This window comes from Amphimedon queenslandica, unplaced genomic scaffold (genome assembly GCF_000090795.2).
Source record: "Amphimedon queenslandica unplaced genomic scaffold, v1.1 AMPQUscaffold_13103, whole genome shotgun sequence".
Taxonomy (NCBI): Eukaryota; Metazoa; Porifera; class Demospongiae; order Haplosclerida; family Niphatidae; genus Amphimedon; species Amphimedon queenslandica.
The window spans coordinates 19,608-42,778 of NW_003546661.1; the positions used below are offsets into that span (position 1 = coordinate 19,608).

Here is a 23,171-nt window from a genome sequence, read left to right on the forward strand (position 1 = left end):
CGTGACACAACTTGTGCGTTGGCGTGTGAATGAAGTACAGTACGAATTGAACAATGGCCGAGCCACAGGGTCATTCCAGCTCAGCTCTACCTAACGAGTACAAGGTGATCTTGATAGGAGCTGTAGGAGTTGGGAAGACTAGCCTTTTGATGAGATATGTTCACAATGAATTTCAAGAGACGCCTAATAAGTTTGTCTCTGAAGAAAAGAAAACTATTACCATCAATGGGAAAGAGATTGTACTGTATCTTTGGGATACTGCAGGTTAGCTGGATTTGTAAATTCTATTTAATAGTTATGCATGCTGTTACTTAGCACTACTTGTGAAGACAAAGTTAATACTAATGGGGTTACAACTTGCATTTAATTTTAATATTGTCAAAGGCTATTACTCTATAGTAGTAAGAAAACATCTGGCAATTTGTGGTAAATAGGGTTAAGTTATTGGTTCAAATGGCGAAAGCTGAAAGTTAGAGATGTGCAAGTTTTCATTGTTTGTGTTATTTGTGTTATTCAATTTACCAGTGTATTTGTCCTTTGCAGACTTTTAATGTACATTGACCACCTTGTAGTAAAACATGCAACCTAATATTACCTGATAGACTAGAAGTAAAGAGCTTGTAAGGTACATGTACTATTATTTCAAAATCACGAGTTAGACCTTTTCTGTTGCTAAAAGCTGACAACAGTACCCATTGCATGCAGTTATGATTAGTGTGCTCTATATGGATATGTGTCACCTTCCTTTGTGATGTCGTACACTTTTTATACATTATGTACACATTTATGCTATACCAATACTATAATGTTTACTTAACAATTGTGATTCATCAGAATGTCACAACTATAAAGATTTGTTTTATTTTTGATGTTTCATAACATACAACCTGTAGTTTATGTTAAATTTATTGGTTTTTTATTTTGCACCTAATGACATGCATCTGCAATTTGGTATCTTTATTTTAATTGATGTTAAATGTATACACATGAGGTGTAAACTTTCTTGTATAGATAATATTTAAAAAAATTTTTTTAAGTTCAGTTATCTTTCATTCAAATTTAGGACATTGTAAATAGACCTTCTGTTTCAGGTACATATAGATAATAAACTTTAGACTGAGTAAACAGATGTCAAATTCTTGTTTTTTGAATTTTAGTTGTCTCTTTTTTACTTTGATCCTGGTAGTTGTATTGAGACAATGGAGTCTTCATTTAGATAATTATGTCATTGAAATAGGTAAAAATTCTTTTGGTATAGCATACTTACTCTACATGTACATGTATGTGCGTGTGAGTAATACATGAGTACTAGTTTCTATTGGTTACCTTTGATACTATGTACATGTATGTATAGAAAAGTATGTTTTGAGTGCATTGTGTATCAGAATTTGTAAGCAATTTCATTGTATGCAAGCATGCAATCAAGATTTTAAAATAAGAATGTTATACATGTACCGTACATGTACCTGTACTTTGTACATGTATAGAGTACTCACCTGAAACCAAGTTGTACAATTAAGGCTTGTTAGAAGTTCAAACTTCAGTATTAAATAGAATTTTCAATGTACATGTACATGTAATTATTTGAAAGCTACATGTACATGTATTCCTTAAATTTGTTTTCAAACTATCAAAGGCACAAGTACATGTTCCTACCCTTGTGTTTTAATCCTGGTTAGGATATAAACATTATAAGAACTAATTAAGCCATTTAAAGTAGATATCTATGTACATGTCATGTGCATGTACATAGTAATGTGGTATAGTATGGTTTTACGGTATGTGGTACTCAATACTGGCCCAGCTACATGTATTACATACACATGCATGTACAGTGAACAGTAACAGTAATTCTTTTAATTTTTTTAATGGATATACATGTACTTTACTTTTTGTACTACATACATGTATATATGTTTATATGTTTGCATCTACAAATTTTTAGCAAATGAAATAAAAATTTGGAGCATATATGATGTTCAATGTAGCTACAGTACATGTACATGTGTTTGTATAACATTGACGTCTTTGAAATACAATTTAGAATATGATTGCTCTTGTATTGTAGTGAGGAGGACCCAAAGGTTCAATGCTTCAAGCCACCTTGATCTGTCTCTGTTAGATTACCTCACCACTGTCTATTTTTTATTTGAAACTCAAGCATTATGTACATGTACCTGACAAAAAGGACCTTTGTCTTGAAAAGATAATTATTGTCTCTAGTTATAGCTTTAGCTAGTTATTTGAATAATGCAGTACACTTTCCATAGTTTGCCTCTGAATTAAAAATAGTATAGGCAATTGAAATACAATGTACACGTATGAATGTTATTGTGGTAATTTAAATTTTGCTATACCCTATATACATGTAGATACAGAGCCTGAAAATAAATTTAGAAATCATGCATGTGTATAATTATACCTACATGTACTAAAGTTATATTTTAGTCAATTAGATACTGAAAGTATAGAGCTTAAATAATTTTTTGGTGATACAATTAATTAAGTTAAATTCTTACCAGATAACCTTTTTTTGACATGAAAATATTTTTGTATGGCCTTAAAATGATGAAAATATTTCAATCGAAAATTTTTGAACAACCAAAATTTGTGACGTAATTCATCAAAGAAAGACTAAAGTACAGCCTGATAAGTAGGTATCACATTGCAGTTCTAACCTTGCTCTATCCATTGGTGTTTGCAGTATTTCAATCTGTCGTTTCATTACTGAGTTATAAAACAAAACGGTCCACTATGTGGCAAAAGTAGCAATTTAATGTTTTCATTTATTATCCGTTTATTATCCTTAAGTTGGTCATTGCTTGCATCTCCAGTACTATCCGTATGCTAGTAATGTTGGGGAACAGCCAGGTCAAGAAGCTTATATCTCAGGAACTGTAAATACTACTATAGCTGCCTTGTTACCAGTAGGTAAAGGACAAGGTACATGTACATGTATATGCAAGAGAAGCTAAAAAATTTTTCATATACTATGAAAAGACAAAAATATTTCGACTTGAATTTTGTTGAAATGAAAAAATTTTGTACGAAAAAAAGCAAATTATGGTATGCATGTACATGTGCATGCAAAGTCATGCACAACAGGAAGATAACATGTACTGTATTTATTATGTCAAAGGGTGCTAATGAATCATTGACTGCTTGTACTGGTGTGCATTTTTATTGCTTCTTATTGACTTTATGGTTATCATGGCTATCCTATTTCATGTTGTTCTGGGCTTTAGTACATGTACCTCTATCACTGGGCTGAGAAGAGAGTTGAATCAATGTATAATAATGTGGGTGATGGTACATTTACATGTACATTTAGCTACACGAATGGGCTCTACCTGTACACTTGAGTTCAATTTTTTATTTTGAGTACTTCATAATTACACACGTGTGCAAAAGGAATAAAAATAAGAATGAATTATTAATTTTATAATTTTGGTCTTGTGATTCTGTTGTTGGTACAATGAAGTACATGTACATGTACATGTAGGCAAGATGCTAAGCAATTAATGTGTATGTAGTTTTGCCTTCTCATGGAAGTCACTTGATTTCACTCACCTCTGAGGGCACAGCATACATTTTTTGCAATGAAATGTGTTAATTGCAGCAGTTGGCACTTGACTTGATTTCTGTTTGAACCTTGTTATTCCAAATATTAAAGAGCTGTTTCTTTACTTTGGTTGACAGTAAACAACAAAAGCATGCACAGTCTTCCAAATATTGTACATGTACTAATATATCAGTAGCAGTTAGTACTTGTATTTTAATTTTTTGATTTGTGGCTAGTACACACACCTATACCTATTTCACCTTTAATAGTGCAGGGAAATTAAGGAAGGAATTACACACAAATGTAGTAGTTGTGCTTCCTGTATTTTGTGAAAAGGGCATTCTAATTAAATTTCTTTTAATGTCTGCACCTGCTTGCATTGACAGTTAAATCTTAATTTTCTATACTTTACTCATCAAGTTGCAATAAAATTTAGATTTCAATGAAATTAATGAAGCCATCTGCTGAAGTATAAGTAAAACTTGTCAAGTTTCTTAATTAAATTTTTTTACATTGTACATGTTCATTTTGTCCATTTACATGCATGTGTACTTCCTAGTTTACTACTTACAATGTAATTTTTTTCGCATTGTCAATGAGACTATGACTCCAACTGCACTTTTTATTTTTATACTTCGGTATAACGTTTTGTAAGATTTGTAGTTAGAGCAATGCAGAGGTAGTTATATACACAGTGTACATGTCTGTGCCTTTGTTTTGACATTTAGTGTATAGTTTTAAACTTAATTTTGTTGTACAGTATGTTTAATTATCACAGCTTCTACCATGATTTTAGTAATCCAATTCACCTTTACATAAAATTTTTAACTTACCCATTCATATACTGTACATAATACATGCATGTAGAAGTCATGCACAATATATTCTGTATAGTATCCTCTCCTATTGGACTATGTCCTACTGGATCATAGTCCCTAGCCATGGAAGGTAAGGGCTCTGCATTTCTTAATGCATGTTTGTCAGAACTCTGCTTATTTAAATGGGTTTTTGACTGAGCAATACGTACATGTACATATACATACATTTGAGGGAAGATATTACGTAGCTAGCAGTTATGTAGCAATGATTTGAAACTTTGAAGGGGCTGAAGGGCAACATAAAAGACATGTGGATATGTACTGTCATACGTGCTCTTGACAGGTGTTACATGCCTAATTCCTGTCATATTTTATTGCTACATGTATATTAAGTCACACTATGCTATTTCAAATACATGTACATGTACATGAAGTTTCAGGCTACTAATAACCTGTAAATGAAAGACAGACAGACCGAGTAGCTAGTCTTCACCTACATGTATGCAAAGCTGGATGAGGCCAATAACTTATAGTTAATCCATGTAATGGTATTTCTTATTGTCTATCTACCGAAAGTTGTGGGTCTAAACCTTTCTGCTAAAATGTTAGGGGGGGGGCTCTAGCCCTCCTTACCCCCTTTTCTACACCTACATGTACATGTATTTGTGTACATTTATACTGTAATACTAAAGTGCTACATTTACATGTACATTGTATATTTTGTATTCACTACCCTATAAGTGGTATTTTTCGAGGGGATAAATTTCTGTAGATTTTGCGAAACGAGGGGTCATTTGCGAAATTAAAACATGCAAAAATATTTTAACTCTCAAAATTATTACAAAATGGTGGTACTTCAAAACAATTAATGAAATCCTGCAAATTCATCATTTGCAAAAATTTATCCCCTCAAAAATTTCCATGTATAGGGTATTTTTGTCACATTGTATACATTATGTCAGTTTCAATTTTGTTTTTTTTGATCTACAAATGTTTAATCTAATGTGTGATGGTGTGTGCACAAAACATTGGTGTCTCAGCCCATTGACTCCTGCAATTGTTTATACTAGGTCAGGACAGATACCGTACACTAACACGTCGCTACTATGAAAATACTGATGCTGTAATGGTAGTGTATAGTTCTGTTGAGGAAGAAAGCTTTCGAGAAATTCAGGACTACTGGTTTCAAGAGCTGCAACATTACTTAAAATATGACGATGAGTCTGTTCCGATTTTATTAGTGGCTAATAAATCGGATTTAATATCTCCTGATGTTGATACCGTTCATTTTGGCACTGCCAAAGAGTTAGCTTTGCAGAAAGGGTTACTGCACCCTATTGAATGCAGTGCTAAAACTGGACACAATGTTAAACAAGCATTTCATGTAATAGCAACTGCATTATTTAAGAAGAGTCAACCATCAAGGAAACCTAATGTGTCAAGCGTGACAAGACGTCAATGCTCTTGCATGAACAGAAGTAGTGACCAGAAATCTGAGAGATTACATGTTGACAATAACTAGACTCACTAGTTTGTGTGTGTTTGTTATGATGTTTTGCCTTATAAATTAAATGCTTATGAGTCTTGAATTGGTTTATTATTCTAATTAAACACACACTATTGTTATTACTGAAATAGTTACGGTTATTGTTCTTTCTTGTAAATTTGATTTCAACGTTATTTAAATTCAGTTTTATTTTATAGGTCTTGAAAGGTATCAATCCATAACTCAGCGATTTTATAGTGACGCCAGTGCTATCATGATTGTGTATGATATAACTGATGCAGAATCATACAATGAAGCTACAAAGAACTGGTTTATGGAAGCTACCACTTATTCGAATCCCAACATTGATGTCCCTATTATGTTAGTCGGTAATAAAATAGATTTGGATGAAGATCGGGTTATACCACTTAGAAATGCTAAAGATTTCTGTAATAAGCATAATTTACTGACCCCGATAGAATGCAGCGCAAAAGTTGATAGAGGAAAAGTTGTCAGTAAAGCATTCGAAGAGCTAGGCAGACAAATATTAATTAGAAATCTCAAGCCCAAAGGCCACGCAGTTCATGTCACTCGCACTACAAGTAGTTGTGGCAATTGCCAACTTCTTTAAATTAATAATAATTCTTTGAACTGTAATAAACACATTCATATCTTACTTTTATTGTTTTTGATATTAATTCAATTTTACTCATTGGCATATTTTACAGTTTGATGGTACATAAGTGTCATAATGGTTTGATATTCCTAAGGTGTTTCTGCTGACCAATTCCTCGGCTATTCGATTGAATGCCTTGTCAACATTTTTGCCTGACACAGCACTGCATTCATAGGGCCCTAGCATTCTGTCATATTCTTTTTTAAGATCAAGTACATCTTGCTTCTTAACTAACTTTTGTTCGTCGTCACCTATAGATTTGGCTAGGTCAGCCTTTGTTCCGATTAGCATGATAGGCAGATGATGATCAGCGTCATCACCAAATTGTACTGCTATTTCTTTTATCCAATACTGCTTTATTTCAACAAATGATTTGCGGTCAGTCATGTCATACACTATAATAATAGCATGTGCTCCAGCATAATATGACGGAGAAATGGTTCGAAAGCGTTCCTGCCCTATAGTAGTTTTATTAAATAATGGGTTAATAATATAAACTTTATGATTATAGATTTTGAATTTTACCTGCTGTATCCCAAATTTCTAGTTCAATGTCATTTTCTTTTACTGTAATCCTTTTTTGCACCACATCTATAATACCACTTCCAAAGTCTTTATGTAGGAAACGCCACAGTAAGGCTGTTTTTCCTGCTCCAAAATTACCTACTATAACCACTTTGTAGGTCTCTGGAAAGAAATGTTTTGGTGGCACCTGGAAACTATACCGATCAACGCTGAGTTGCATGATGAGGAGAGTAGTTGATACGAATGATTTTTACTCAAGCCTTTTATAGGACCAGTCTTATCAAACAGAATGACTCAGCTATAGCGATAAAAATGATACCCATACCACTTTCCCTTACAACAAGTACAGACCCATAGTTTTCACTTTCATGTTTACTGTGCATTTGCATCTGTGTATATGATTGGACCACTTGTTGTTGACAATAGATAAAATGATAAACTGAAGTGTAATAATACCAACACAGCTTAAGCTTTGGGTAATGATAACACCAAAAATAAAAAAATAATGTTTATTGAGTTAAAGTTTAAGTTAAAAGTTGCTTAACACTTGCAGTCATAATTTTGAGTGCTATTGACATGAGTTTTTGATAAATGTTTATTTCTAACTGCTGGTTCCAAATCTCGACGTACTATCTCCTCTCCAAGGACTTGAAACAATTTTTCAACATTCTTACCAGTTTTAGAGCTGCATTCTATTGGCCCAAGAATATGCGAATGACGTTGCTTCATATCTTCAATGACATCTTTTCGCCTGACACGAATTTGTAGTTCATCATACTTGTCAATGAGGTCACTTTTACTTCCAACCAGTAATATTGGAATACGCTGGTCTGCATCCTCACCAAACTGAGCACACACCATTCCAATCCATGATTCTTTTACTTCTATGTACGTAGCAGGATCTGTTATATCATATAGGATAATAACTGCATTGGCGTCTCTCAAGTATTGTGGGGATAAAGTGCAATATGTTTCTAGTCCTATAAGAGATTTATGTAAAAAAAACAAATATTAGTGAATTTTTATTTACTGGCTGTATCCCATAGCTCCAATTCCAAATCCTTCCCATTGACATTGACTTTCTTTGTTTCCTTGTCAATAATTGTTCCCCTGAGGTCTTCCTTAAACTCATTGTAAAGATAGCGCCATAGCAAGCTTGTTTTTCCAACACCACAGCGACCAATGATCATGATTTTGTACATATGTGGAAATATGGACAGAGGAGCGTCACTTACTCCAATCACATTCATGCCAGACATGTAGCCTCTCAGCTTCCTAACAGTCCGTTGCCTTTTGCTTTGACTTGTGTCTCTTTCGTCAAACGATCGAAACTGAAAGCTCTTCCGCCGAGATAAACAAAGAAATCCCAGTGAGCCCAGCCCTCTTGTGGTATAGATCGATAAAAAAAACAGGACAAATAGCTAAAGTGCATTCAAGCATTCCAAGGCTCCCATAGTAGATCTAGATTATTAGAATGGACTGCACCAAACCATAGTGTCTTTCATGGGAAAAGTGGACTCGTAATGACTGGAAGATCTGCAGCCAGACACAAAGCAACATTATTGACAAAGACAACTTTAGAATTGAACATGATGAAATCTTGCAGTAGACTACTCAAACCCTAATATTAGCTGTGGCCTGCAGCCATTATAGCTGCAATTCCAGCCCCACCCAAAATTCATATTCTGACACGCCTACTTGTTGCTATCATGTCTCTACAATGTCAGAAGTGCTCTTACCTTCGTGAGTTTGAAGCAATTGTGTTATCCTGTAAACCAACCGTACTGAACCAATTGAATTGTTATGAAGTTTTACTGAACGATACTATACTGTTTCCAGCTGGAGGAGGACAGGTTTGTAGTATATTAGATGTACATATATTGTTAATGCCATTTTAAACTTGTAGCCTAGTGATCATGGACAGGTTTGATGTAGTCTACATACTACTGTGAGTAATGTTGTTGTATAGATAGCTGGATTTGATGTGATAAATGTTGAAAGAAGAGGAGATTGTTCTGCCGTACATTATATTATGGAGCCTGTAATGGCTGGACAACATGTTACCCTTTGTGTTGATTGGGCTAGAAGATTTGATCACATGCAACAGCACTCTGGTAAATAATCTTTTTCCTCACTATTGTATGGTGAATGAATTAGAGGGTGATATAGTACATGTTGAGGGTTTACGTTTATTTAGTCTTGCATGGTCAGACTCCTCCCTTTTTGATGAATGAACATTTGTTAAAAGGGAGAATGCTTGGTCTTGCCATACAAGACTGCATAAAAGTAAGACAAATACCTGCAAAGCCAATTTTTGTCTCAGGATTTTGTTTTAAAAAATGTTATTCGGGTTAATTTGATTAAATTTATGCACAATGTCCACAAAAGTTGAATAAACCTTCTAATTTATACAAGATTATGTGTAGCTTTATTTTTGCATTTTACAATCTTTCTTTTTGACAAATTCATGTACATAACATGCTATGTAAATACAGAACATGAAAGCAGAGAGGTATATAGTACATACATCTGTACATATATGTAGGAAACATACAGTAGATAAACATTAATTTTGGTACATGATGCAATGTTGACTTTTAATCCATGTCTTTTTGTCTGCAAATAAATCATTTCTTTTATATTATTTTTTCTGCTTTTTTTGATTACTTGTAGGTCAGCACCTTATTACAGCCATTGCTGATCAAATGTATCACTATAAAACAACGTCTTGGTAAATTTAATGGTTGATTTCACTTTTACTGTACAATTGAATAACAGGAATTTAGCAACTGGCATTGACGGGAAGTGTTTTATTGAATTATCAAGCCCCAGCATTACTGATGAAGAATTACAGTCAATTGAAGACAAGTGTAATGAATGCATACGGAACAGAATAGCAATGAGAGCAAGATGGCTGGACCCTGACTCTGATGAACTGAAAACTGTAAGGTTTTATTTTGAATTATAATTTGATTATATTCATTGTTTAGATCAGAACAAGAGGATTACCTGATGATGTTGCTGGTCCAGTACGGGTTATTGATATTGAAGGTACTTATTATAAGGCTTTTCTAAGTATATTTTTTTGTTTTACGTATGCTGTAGTAAAATTAGTCATAAATCATAATTAGAAATATGTTGTTTATACAGTCCCTTCCTTACCTACATGTATAATGACAAATACGTAATGATTAATTTTAATGGTTAGACTGCTGCAGATGGATGATTTGCCCATTGTCAATATTTTTAATCAAAATGACCCTTAATTATACTACGTGGAATTATGAGCTTCATGGGTAGAGACAAAGTCAAATTTTTAATATTTGATTCAGTATGTTTTTGTGATACATTTACACACAGGTACATGTACATGTACATGTACATAAGAAAAGCTATAATTCATAATTCTAGTTAAATGACATGCAAAAGAAAAAATTCTTTTACTACCGTATAGTGTTTTTTCCAAAAATAATAATTTTCGCGAATGACCCGTATCTAGAAGTTTGTGGAATTAATTTTTGCAAATTTACATATCCTGCCATCTTGTACCATATTAAATTGGTTTTCATGGAATTTAATTTCACGAATGTTGAAAAATTTGCCAAATTCGTTAAATTTGTTATCCTCGAAAGACACCGCTATACGGTATGAGGTACATGCACATGTACTTTTGAATATTTTTTAGATATTGCCTTTTAATAATTTTTGTCAGACGTGCTTCTGTGAAATATAACATTTTTGTTATTATTACAAATTCATGATTTTAGGTATTGATTCCAATATGTGTTGTGGTACCCATGTCAATAATTTAAGTGATATACAAGCAATTAAATTATTGTATGCTGAACAAAAGAAGGGGAATACTATAGTGTATTATATTGCTGGTAACAGAGTATTTCATTATCTTGGGAAAACTGTTCTACATGAAAAGAAATTGACCAAGTTGTTGTGGTATGTACATGTACATGTGCATGCATGATTTCTGGTACTTTATTGTTACTTAATACTTATGCACTGTAGTACTGGAACAACTGAACATTGTGATTCTGTTGAAAGGATATTGAAGATACAAAAACAACAAAATAAAGTTTGTTTCTCTATTATCATTTGTCATTATTGGCTTATTGATCACTAGATAATACGAACACAATTAAGGGAATTGGCTAAACTGTTGTCTTTTCAGCATTTACACAATGAGCCAGTTGATCCATTAGCTATCATACATAGAGATGATGGTGATAATGAATTTATGAATATAATTGCTTCTGAATTGACGAAAAAAGTATTATTATTATTAATTTAATGTTATTAGGTATTATTTTAGGATATACTAGTGTTTGTTACTGTGGGTGACAATAAAACTAATGGACAGTTCTTATTAGCCAGTAATAATGAGACACTGATTAATGACTTAGGACCAAAGTAATGTATTGTTTATAGAGTTACAGTCAAACCTCTCTAAAACGAACCCCCAATTAGTGGACACCTCTCTATAACATACAGTTGCTCTTGTCCCGGCCATAAGGCCATTGGGTAGTGTATAAAAGAACCTCTGTATAGCGGAACCTCTCTATTCTGTATAACAGACGAGATTTACTGTCCCTACACATCTACACATGTACAAATTAACCTCCAATGGACAGACATGGCCCACACAACAGACTTTCTAATTAATACGCATCAAAAAATGGCGGATTTTCTGGTCTGATTAGCATGGAATAACCTCCGATTTAAGGACAACTCCGTATAAAGGACAGTGATGGCTGGGCCATATGTGTCCGTCTTAGAGAGGTTTGACTGTATATTTTAATTATTGTAACGATAACTCTACAAAAGTTTAAATGCATGAAAGTCCTAAAGTTTATTCACTTTCACCTGACCCCTGGCTTTTTTCAATTAATAAATAACTATGTCACATTCGCATTCTTTACGTATTTATGGTTTTGGAATTGTTTTGTTGCTGGGAGGCCATGGCAGATCAGTAGCAGCTGAATTTATTCTGGCTGTTGTAGCTGCAAATTGTGGTCAAAGGTAATGTCATTGAGTTTATACAGGGACATCCAAAGAAAGGCTAAGGCCTTATCATTTTGACCTGATCTTTTTTCTAAAGGATGGGAAGGACCTAACGATTCTAATGGTGCAAAAAAATCTAAATTCCATGTTTATCAAAAGTTATAACAAAAATCAATAGGTCAGGTGAAACTGAACAGACTTAGTTCCATCCACAAAAATTTCAGCTAAAATGTTATTCTTACTAATCTTCAATTTGAATGCAAATAGTGTTATATGCTATTTTCATTATTCTACATGTATATAGTGGGAAAATTTGCCAGAGCTTAAAGGATAACTGCAATGTATTTTTGGGTATTTACATGTATTTTATGGTCTTATGTGATTACCTGACCATAATAATAATGTTTTCCAACTCCAACTGTCCTAAAAAATTATTCATTGAGATACAGTACATGTATGAGCCTTCGAAGTCATGAAAAATTTTGACATATTGCTTCCTTTCAATTTACTTCCTGTCGGTGGGTGTGGCTAAACATGACAATAGTAGGAATGGTTGCAGAAATTTAAAGTTTGGGATCATTAGCTTTCTTATTTTAAGTATGCAGCTGCAAGAAAAAGTCAAAATTCCACTAGTATGTAAATGTTCTTATTTCTCATTCTGTATCATTTTCTTGCAGTTGCATGCTTAGAATAATGAAAACTAATGATTTTAATGTTTAAATTTGTGTTATTACATTACAAGGCATGAGAATCAAGGATCATTTCCCCGTATAAAGGAATGGAGTTATCTGCAATTATTTCTACTTCTACGTTTAATGACATCATGTTTAGCCATACCGACAGGAAGTAAATTGGAAGGAAACAAAAAAAGCAATTTTTGAAAGCTCATAACTCAGTGAACAATTTTTTCAGGACAATGGGAGTTGGAACACATTATTATTATGGTCAGGTGATCTCATTAAGACCATAAAATAAATACCCAAAAAAATATATTGCAGTTACCCTTTAATATTGGTGATTTTATGATTGCAATGTATTGATAAGTCACTTGTCATTGAGCATGCTGAGCCTCAGAATGAAGCAGAATGTTGGATTTTATTTTTGTCATTTAATCTCCCTGTCACCAATAAAAAACTTGGCCAATTTTTTCTGCTATAATTTGTTATTATTTATTTTTATTTTTATTGCACAACAGAGTAACAGACCTGCTTGATGGTAAAGGAGGAGGAAGGAAGGGAAGATATCAAGGTAAAGTAAACAACATGTCTAGACGATCTGATGTAGCAACCTTATTAAGGGAGGCAATACAACAAAAATAAATTATTGTGATGCCTTTTCTTTGATTATAATTTTGATGCCTTTACTTCATTGGATTAACTATATATGCTTCACATAAAATGAACTATAAAATTACTTATATTATTGTAATTACTTGTATTATTGTTTAAATTTTTTTACTTGTATTATTGTTTAAATTTTTTCATGAAAACTTTTTGTTACAGTGTAGTCATAAACATTTAACTTTAACAGTACAACATACCGTAAATCAGGAAATTTATGCAGTAAAAACTTTTAGAGATGTACCGATATGGGTTTTAACCGATATTCCGATATTGACATAGTCAATACTGTCCGATACCGATACCGATCCAATATTTTCCTTCCTACCTTTTAGGCACAGATTTATGCATGTAAAATGTGATTTATACACTTCCCAATTTAGTATCTTGACTAATTTTTAAGTAGTCGCAGTTATAGAATCATTTTGACATTTATTGTATCACATAATTGTCTTATAATTGATTAATTAACCCTTTATTCTCATGCATATGGCCATGTGTTCCTATATCTACAAGATGTATGCAAAGAAACTGATAACCGATACTATAAAAAGCAGGCCGATAAGCCGATATCCCGATCCGATTATCGGGACATCTCTAAAAACTTTTGGTGTTTTGAAATTGTAATGTGATTCAGCAGCATGTAATTATAGTGATTGTCACAGTAAAAATTTTCAGATGGATGGTAATTGAAAAGAACTTTAATCATTGTGCTGTAATCAACTTGGGTATAATGCTGAAACCATTTTTATTAATGAAACATTTTAAATAAACAGTCAAAGTTAAATTTAAATGGGTATGTTCAATTGTTTTACCAAAGAATAATAAGTATCTGTTATACCTACATGTAGAATAAGTAACAGATGTACCCAAGTTAATGCCTAAAAGATTATCTAGTTAATTGTTTCAACTAATTTAAAGACTACATAAAATATAAATTCTTTTTAGCCATATTCACTACTGGTATCGATCCCAACTTTTGTTCTCTCCTCTGTTTGTAAAAATTACCTTTGCACTCTTCAAGATGATTCTGAAGGAGCATTTTGCCTCTAGATGTTGGAGGATAGAATCCAACAATCTCTATGTATTCAAGTGAAGAATGAAGAAAGACAGCTTCACAAAATTGTTTTGCCGGCTCATCCCAATTTGGTTTAGCTGAATCATTAAGGTATTCACATTCTATCCTCATTAGTTTTATGGCTTTATGTGACATTAAGATCTTACTAATAGCTGGTAGAGCCTGTTCATAAAACAAAGGACTCATTATTTTTTTCTTGTTTTCTACACTACAATTAATACATGACTCCTCTGGTAGAAAGTAAAATTGAAGCTCTGTAAGATTTAACTTTTTGGCAATCACTTCAAAAAGTCTTTCTGTCTGTTTATTGATAGGCAGCTTAATGGGAATGCCTAACTGCTGTAGACTGCAGTTTTCCCTGAGGCCAGCTGTTAGAAAGAAAATAAATGAAGGAGGAATAGGAATATCAGGAGCATCATTAGTCAAACATGATGGTGTGACAATTTCAAAAAATTGAAGTGTACAGTTCAATTTCAGCATGTCCTGTAAACTATGCATACTATTACTAAATACTATCTCATCTTCTATTTGTATATTCAAGCCTTTCATTGTAGTATTAGATGTTAGAGTTGTGAAAAGTTTAGTAGCACTCTGTGCTGTGTCCAGAGGTATAGTAAGCTGCTGCAGATTAGGGTGAGATGTAAACAGCTGTTGTAAGTCTGGACAAGGCAGGGGTTCTGTCAGCTTAAATTTCTCAGGATAAGGCAACACCAAACAAAGTAGTCCCTTTGCATGTTCAAGAATTGTCAAAAGTTTAGTATTCAGCCTTCCTATTTCTAGAGCGGTCAGTGGTGGGTTAATATTTACTATATTCAGTGAGGAACAAAGACAATAATTGGGTATATCAAGTGAAATAGCTTGTAGTTTGCCATTTTCTGTGAATAATTTTTCCAATGCACTGCCAATTTGTTGTGCAGTAGAAGAATTAGGATGAGGGCAATCCACTTCCAACGTGAATGATCTCAGACTTTTGCTTCTTGTAACTCCTTTGATTATTGAAACAATAGTGGTAGCTACATCATAGTAGCCTTTATATGTGATTTTTAGTTCCTGCAAGCTTGACTTTGTTGCTATAGCTAGAATACAATGCTCTGAACTAGCTGTCTCTTCAATTGCAGGTTGATACATGGTTAAGTGCAATATCTTCAGTTGAGGAATTGAAAGCATTCGTAACAATGCAAAAGATGGTACATAGCTACCTTCCCACAGAACTAAGTAGAATGCTTGAACGTTATATGGACTAAACAAGCCTGGTATTAAATCTATTTCCAGACGTGTTAGATAGCGTGTCAAAAGTCCTACCTCTTTACAAAAAGTTTTTGCTCCTCTTTTTTCGAAACCCTCATAAAACCCAAAAAAAGCATATCCAAAAATATATCCTAAAGTGATACGTTCCCATGTAATGTCAGCATTATGAAGAAAGTCAAAAAAACATTTCACATCAAATAATGTTGAGCCCACCTCAAACATACACATGCTACGATTTATCGATTCTGTTACTATTTTGCACAGTTCAATATTTTTAGATTCATACAAGAGGTGCAAAAGAAGAACAGAAATATTGTCAGCATCAACTGACAATATTTCATCACATATGAACTTTTCACTTTTGATGTCTTGACTTGGGTTATAAAAAAAAGAAAATTGAGATTTTACTAATGCAAACCTTTTCCATTTTGAAGTTATGTCAAGTTTTGTGTCAAAAACCTCTTTATAACTATTACCTCGTAACTCTGTTAGGCCTGCCAAAAACCTCAAGCACATTTGGAAATGGCCATCATCAAATTTATTTTTAAATATATCCTCTGCGTTTTCATTATGAGCAATCCACCAGGCAGCTAGAAACTCTTGAATACTTAAGTGAAGAAATTGATACGTCTCCTTATAAAATTCTATGTGCACTGTCATCAATCCCAGATTTTCCTTTACTGCCTCATGTTCCCACTTACATAACTCACTTCCATTAAAAGTCATTTTTTTATTATCCAAGTTAGTGTAGGCAAATTGGCATAGCTTTTCAAAATGAGTGGAAAATTCTTCTGGTAAAGACAGTAAACTACCTATGTTAAATGGACTGATTTCAGAATTTCGCTTGATGTGTCGTTTGATAGTATGTAGAATAAATTCTTCATAGAGTTTTGTCAATGTTTCTGGTATCGATGGTTTGTTATTCTCATGTATGCTAACATGATAGACAAAAATGACCATAGAACAGACGAGTGGTACATAGCATAAAGACAAAACATCACTTCGAAATTTAAGCTCATTAATGAGTTTCACTGCTAGCTTTGACCCCTCTTCGTTATGAGTGCTTTCAAGGAGAACATCATCATGTGGTAAACGATGTACACTATCAATAAGTTCTTTTGCTAGGTCCTGATTACGTTGCAGAGTTTGTATAATTACTGTGAATATTTCATTTTTTGAAAACCCAATAACCTGAATGTGCCTATTGTTATCAATACTCATCAGGGAGTGTGAAGCATAGCTACGAGAGGTTACAATTACTGAGCAATCACGCAGTAGCTTTTTACGAATTATTTTAGCAGGAATTGAAGTCTTTCTGAGTTCGTCACTCAGTTCATCCCAACCATCAAAAATTATTAACAACCCTTTTCCGTCCATTTTCTTAATCCATTGGGTTACTTCCTCAACATCATTATGCTCATACTCAAACAGGTCAGCTAGTGTAGTAGCTTGAGCTATACTGCTATCTCTTAAAGGACAATGAAGGACTAAGTCATATTGTAGCTGTGAAAGTAATCCCTTAGACCACATATTTAACATTTTACGACAAAGGGTAGTTTTGCCAATACCAGGAGGACCATCAATTACTACTGTATTGGTACAATCAGGTAGTAGAACATCATCTATAGTTATTTCATTATATCCTGGAAGGTTTGGTATCTCATCAACCTCTCCTCTTAGTAAAAACCAAGATGATGACTTCTTGTCTCTTGTTTGTAAACTAAATTTTTCTTTCTTGACTAAAGCTAATCTTCCAAAATAGTCAGGACCAACTCTTCTTGGCCAGTCTTCTGCAACAATAGGTTGTTCCAAATATACCTTTCTTAATATATCAGCATAAACTCGAACACTCTCTGGTAAAAGTGTAGTGGGTGTCATTTCTTCGAGAGAAAAACCTAAAATGTAAATAAACAAATCTTATTAGATGTATTAGACTAGACAAAATTCTAAGACAACATGCAACAACATTTTGGGCTGAGCCTCTTTAAATGTTTAACATTCTTCTAGTTATGATTATAATAGTCTTGTCGCCCAGACCCTTGGGGCTAGGCGACGAGACTATGATTATAACTACACCGACATCATTTTAAAGGATTAAAATTACAATTACAAGCAAAATGAATGATTGTGATTCCTCAATTTTAAGTGTACGATTAGTTGATTGCACACATAATATTTATATAGGATTTTCTACCTTAACACTTTCCCAGATATCATCACTGAAATTTGTCTCATTAGTGCATTATATTTTACACAGCCAAGAATTTTACTTTGAATCATGACTGATATCAATCAGGATCAGCCTTGATACATTCTTGTATCACGGATTTTGGGCAGCCTGCAAAGCAATGAGTCTAGTATGATACAATCATGATAACCATCCATGATACAACCATGCTGGAGTACAGCCTTGGTTCAGCCAGAGCAACAGACATGATTCAACATTAATGTCAGTCGGGGCTGTATTAAAATAGACATCAGGCTTGAATCATTGATTTTGGGTAGTGGCCTGTATTAGAGATGATAATTCTTGGCTGTGTACTTAAGCAATTGGGCATGAATTAGTGTGATTATGATTATGATTACAATGAACTTTATGCAATGAACGGTCTAATTGACGTGCACGTCTCAAGTGGATGAAAATGGTAGATTTTCTGCGCTACAATATGGCTGAGAATTCAGTCAAGCTCATCATCAGTGGACAGCTATTGCATGGACTTTGTTTTGCTGCTATCCTTGCTCTATATTTTGTGGACTACCTCTCTCTATTTTTATATTGTTATTTTTCTTTTTAATTGATTATTTTTTCTATGTTTGAATTTTGATACCTGTCTGTTCATGTGTGTGTCAATCGGAAGAAATAGCCTGCTGTTCTTGCCTCTCAAGAGCAATTGACCCAGGAGAAGGAAGACTGACGCCTCAGATACCTTGCTACAAGTAGCTACTAACTTGAAAGGTGTTCAAGGTACGCAACAGCAGTAGGCTGCCGCTTGGATGGGGCTGAGCTTTGCATGCAAGTGCTATAGTGATGTAGCTTGTATAGTCATATGTAACTTGATCACTCATGCATAAATAGCTTTGAATATTATTTTCCTATTGATGGTTTATATCTGCCTTGTTGAAGGCTGCACCAACTGCTCAAATAATCAAGATTTCTACTATTTATCATGGCACAGGCCACCTCAAAATGATGATCAAGGCACTATATTGTTTTGTTAATACATGAAAAACCAGCTGCACACTTAAGAATTTGCAGCGAATGTATGAATAAAGTACCAGCACCTAAACATAAAAAGCAACCTTCCAATAGAGAAGAAGTCAGTCGCAAGAGAGTAAGACCGATGAGGGAAGAGATGTGCCAAGCAGAAGCTCATGACCATACATATGCATTATTGAGTCCTCCAAGCTCCACTTCATCATTCTTAAGTGCAGTTCAAAAGAGGGACCAACCTGCATTAGCACCATCAGAAGCAGTACATACATCTAGTGTGGCATCATGTGGTATTGAAGCATTTATAAATGATGACAGTGCCATTCATTTTTACACTTTGTTCCCAACGTATGCTCACATCATGATATGCTACAATTTTCTTGGAGATGCAGTTCACCATATTATATACCCAGGCTCATCAGTTGATCCATCAGCAAAAACAAGAATGAAAAGTCAACAAGCAAATTCTCCACAAAATGAATTCTTCTTAACACTCTGCTGTCTGAGGTGTGGCTTGATGGAACAGGATTTGGCATATAGATTTCAAATATCTCAGTCAACTGTTTCTAGAATTTTTACAGCATGGGTGAACTTTCTTTATTATAAGTTTAAAGAGATTCCAATTTGGCCAACACAAGCACAACCCATATAAAAAAACCAGGGTTGTAGCATGATTGTGGCAGCCTTGTAACAACTTGGTTGTCACTATCTGGTCACAACCTTGTAAAAACTTGGGATTTGGCACATTTTTTGGCTTGTGACAACCTTGTCACAACCTTCTCACAATGTACAATGAATTCAATAGAATAACTATAATCTGAAAGACATCAACATATAATTATTATTGACATCTTAATCCCATATAGTTTCAATTGATTTCTAGATACTCGTAATGTATCTATGATGCATGTAGCTAAATGTATAAAGATGTGGATGTGTTTTAATGCTATCTTTATTGACTTGCATAAGTGCTGGTCAATGGTCTACTTATATATGGTAGCAATAGCTTCATATCATCGTGGGGCGTACTTGATGAAACCTCAGTTTCCTGTCAACCTTCGGACAACCTTGTCACTAGGTTGTTATGTTTCTTGCATGTTAGTCACAACTTCAACACTTTTATGCAAGGTTGTTACTAGATTGCTACAGCTTTGCGAGGTTGTGCCCTGGTTGTAGCAACCTTGGAATTTCTATATGGGAAGTTCAATCATTGATACTTGAGCAGTTTAAATTACATTACTCTTCCACACGTATCATAATCAATGCAACAGAGGTGTTTATTCAGAGATCTAGTGATCCTCATGCTCAACAACTAACATTCAGCTCATATAAAAATCATAACACAGCTAAAGCTCTAGCCGGTATTACCCCATCTGGTGCGTTTTCATTTATCCCTGTCTACAAAATATAGAGCAAGGATAGCAGCAAAACAAAGTCTATGAAAGAGCTGTCCACTGTCCTTGTGAAAAATCCCAGCAAGATTCTTGTTAAGTTTCTTTAAAATTCTTAACAAGATTCTTGCTAATATTTCACAAGATTTTACCTGATTTTGAAACAAGGATTATGTAAGATAGTGTTAGATCTTGCTATCAAAATGTAAGCAAGATCTTACAGGATCTTTCTCAAGATCTTACCAAATTCTTAGAAGATCACAGCAAGATCTTACCTTAAGATCACAGCAAGATCTTACCTGATTTTGAAACAAAGAACATGAAAAATATCATGGGATTTTGCTTTATCAAGATTTTAAAATATTAGCTGAGTTCTTACATGAAGTTTCAGCTTATGAAAAATAGATGTAACAGTAAGGTCTGAGTAAGATCTTAGATTGCATAAATGAATTACTTAATGTTGTGAAGGTTAATGTGAACTTCATTAACTTTTTGACTTAATTATGTTGAAATTTTACTTTCTTTATATACTGCCATTATCGTAAAGGCTATCGTGGGTTGTCTACCACTTCCTGTGAGTCATGCAATTTGTAAGATCTTTCAAGATCTTTTATGACTTAATGAGTGATCTTATGTGTCGTGTGATCATGAATGATTCTTCAAGATCATAAACTTACTAGATTTTGTAAGATCTTATTAGATTTCAATTTGACAAGATCATCTTAGTTCTTACAAAGTGTGGTATTACAAGATTTAAGTGAGGCATGATCTTACATTTTCTGACATATTCCTTTATTCATAAGATCTTTAAAATTCTTACAAGAATTATAGTTATGATAGATCTCACAAGATCTGACAGGTTGTTCAAATCTTATCAAATCTTAAATAAGAATTTGCAAGAATTTCTGTGTTAAGATTTTACAAGATTACTATCTTATGTTTTCTTGTATAATCATGTGAAATCATGAAAAACCTTATAAGATCTTGCTGGGATTTTTCACAAGGGTGATGTTGAGCTTGAATTCTCAGCCATATTGTAGTGCAGAAAATCTGCCATTTTCATCTACTTGAGAGGTGCACGTTAATTAGACCATTCGTTGCATAAGGTCCATTAATCCAGATTTACTGGGCAGTACTATACAAAACAAATTATTAGCAATAATCATAAAATAGAAAAAAGATGGAGGAAAAAACACTTGAATATTTTTTCATTTATATCAAAAGAAAAAAATGGATTTTTGTAATGTAATTTAATTACTGCAACTTCTTACTTATTTCGCACAATAACAAACAATAGATACAAGTTCAATTTGCTATTTTTTGAAAAAATAAAGTTCTTTCAAAGGCAGATGGGTGTTACTTTTATTACAAGATATTCAGGAGTGTTACATTTGCTTTGAACTGTAAAATTTTTAATTCAAAATGACTCCGCCATATACACTGTTTCAAAAAAATTTTTTAAACAATCAAACAAGCGTAACAGTGTAAAAATATTCCTATAATTGTTTTCACAACCTTGCAAGTACAGCTTGGTTCTTATTAAGACTTATGAAGGTTCTCTCTACCTTCTAATGCTTCAGGAAAAGACTTTAAACAGTATCTCTATGTTCTTTTGCTGTTAGAAAGTTCATAACTTTGTCCCATGTCCAAACCGCCATTTTGTTTGCTGTGACCACACCCACTTACATAGCGTGGGCAGGTGGTTGCTAAGGCTTGTTATTTCTCCAATACAACATGTATAGAAGAAATGAAGTGTTGACATACAATCAAATATATATCGCACGTGGGTGAAATCAATTATAGGACAACCTGGGCGCTACGCCCCCAGGTCGTAAAAATTAAATTAGCATTAAGGAAAATAATCTTGCATCACTTTAATGTTATTTAATTGGGTTGGGTATTACCTTAAAAGCAAAGCTGATGTGTGACAACTTTTCAACTGTTGTGAATGCATGCAGGACCACACTACAGCCACAATAATGTAATTTTTTATGAGATTACCCAAAAAAGATCATTCCTGGTGTATATGTGTGGACAATAATATACAGGTAAATATAATATATGGGAAAATAATCCAACAACCAGGATGCTTCAATTTGATACCACTTAAGGAGCAAAAGCACAAGGCTAATATCAATTCAAAGTATTCAAGGTGAAGTATGTATAACCATTGCTCTCTATTATCTCACCTATGATTCAAAAAGATTCATTGTGGCTGATTTCATTACTGTAATATGACTGAGAGCCCAACTGAAATTCATAATCCAGAACTGACACCAGGACTGATTCAAACAGGAATGCATCTTAATTCAGGCTCCAGTTGGTTTGAGTTGGGTGTGTAGATATGTATCTATACTTGTATGTCTCCATACATGCATTTCTTCTATGCATGTTGTATAAAAAATAAAGCAAAGATGATGTCTAAAGACTTCTCAAGACTAGAAGGTATAAAGAATCTTAGTAAGAAATAAATGCCTACTACAGGTACATGCACAAGGTGGGGTAAACAGTTTAAAAAATTGTTATACTAATTTTCACAAATAGCTTGCAAACTGCAGCAAGTGACAATTAAGATCCAGAAATTCACAATATTACAGAACAAAAAATACAAACTTTGTGGAAAAAAAATTAAAGCCAGTATTGGGGGTCAGTAAGCAGTAGCAAGATTGCTGTCACAAATATTACAGTGTTCAGTTTAAGCTCCTTTCACAATCGCTCCATAGACAACCATTTGAACTAGGACTTCAAAATGGTGGCAGAAAAATTAATTTTATTTACGGTATCATGATGAATATACTATGAATATATTTAGCACCAATTGGT

General features: G+C 33.6%; 3 protein-coding genes across 4 annotated transcripts; 2 read left to right on the forward strand and 1 right to left on the reverse strand.

The window, feature by feature from the left end:
• Positions 1–11: 11 nt before the first annotated feature.
• Positions 12–6,604, forward strand: LOC100639074 (ras-related protein Rab-1A-like). 2 transcript variants are annotated; one of them, XM_003389293.3, is made up of 2 exons: positions 12–264; positions 6,085–6,604. In XM_003389293.3, exons 1-2 carry the CDS (start codon positions 54–56, stop codon positions 6,495–6,497), a joined length of 624 nt encoding a protein of 207 aa, XP_003389341.1. In that variant the 5' UTR covers positions 12–53; the 3' UTR covers positions 6,498–6,604. The 2 variants fall into 2 exon arrangements, with proteins under 2 accessions (XP_003389341.1, XP_003389342.1); XM_003389294.3 differs by lacking the exon at positions 6,085–6,604 and adding an exon at positions 5,451–6,060.
• LOC100638436 (ras-related protein Rab-1A-like) lies at positions 6,568–8,612 on the reverse strand. Its single transcript, XM_020001191.1, has 3 exons — positions 8,098–8,612; positions 7,610–8,047; positions 6,568–7,000 (listed from the first exon to the last, which is right to left on the reverse strand). The coding sequence occupies exons 1-3, from the start codon at positions 8,324–8,326 to the stop codon at positions 6,576–6,578; spliced, it is 1,092 nt and encodes a 363-aa protein (XP_019856750.1). The 5' UTR covers positions 8,327–8,612; the 3' UTR covers positions 6,568–6,575.
• Positions 8,613–8,686: 74 nt separating this feature from the next.
• Positions 8,687–13,586, forward strand: LOC100638563 (alanyl-tRNA editing protein Aarsd1-like). The gene is made up of 11 exons (XM_003389289.2): positions 8,687–8,920; positions 8,974–8,991; positions 9,037–9,181; positions 9,741–9,798; positions 9,846–10,011; positions 10,058–10,118; positions 10,835–11,018; positions 11,088–11,154; positions 11,203–11,349; positions 11,392–11,489; positions 13,276–13,586. The coding sequence occupies exons 1-11, from the start codon at positions 8,777–8,779 to the stop codon at positions 13,397–13,399; spliced, it is 1,212 nt and encodes a 403-aa protein (XP_003389337.1). The 5' UTR covers positions 8,687–8,776; the 3' UTR covers positions 13,400–13,586.
• Positions 13,587–23,171: the final 9,585 nt, after the last annotated feature.

Bases quoted from the DNA above. Each gene is read 5' to 3' on its own strand.
- LOC100639074 (XM_003389294.3), top strand. From the start codon at position 54: ATGGCCGAGCCACAGGGTCATTCCAGCTCAGCTCTACCTAACGAGTAC. The intron at 265-5,450 runs GTTAGCTGGATT...TGTTTATACTAG, and splicing joins GTATCTTTGGGATACTGCAG to GTCAGGACAGATACCGTACA.
- LOC100638436 (XM_020001191.1), bottom strand. From the start codon at position 8,326: ATGTCTGGCATGAATGTGATTGGAGTAAGTGACGCTCCTCTGTCCATA. The intron at 8,048-8,097 runs GTAAATAAAAAT...AATCTCTTATAG, and splicing joins GGAGCTATGGGATACAGCCA to GACTAGAAACATATTGCACT. The intron at 7,001-7,609 runs AAGCAACTTTTA...AAACTACTATAG, and splicing joins AAATTATGACTGCAAGTGTT to GGCAGGAACGCTTTCGAACC.
- LOC100638563 (XM_003389289.2), top strand. From the start codon at position 8,777: ATGTCTCTACAATGTCAGAAGTGCTCTTACCTTCGTGAGTTTGAAGCA. The intron at 10,119-10,834 runs GTACTTATTATA...TCATGATTTTAG, and splicing joins ACGGGTTATTGATATTGAAG to GTATTGATTCCAATATGTGT. The intron at 11,350-11,391 runs GTATTATTATTA...GTATTATTTTAG, and splicing joins CTTCTGAATTGACGAAAAAA to GATATACTAGTGTTTGTTAC.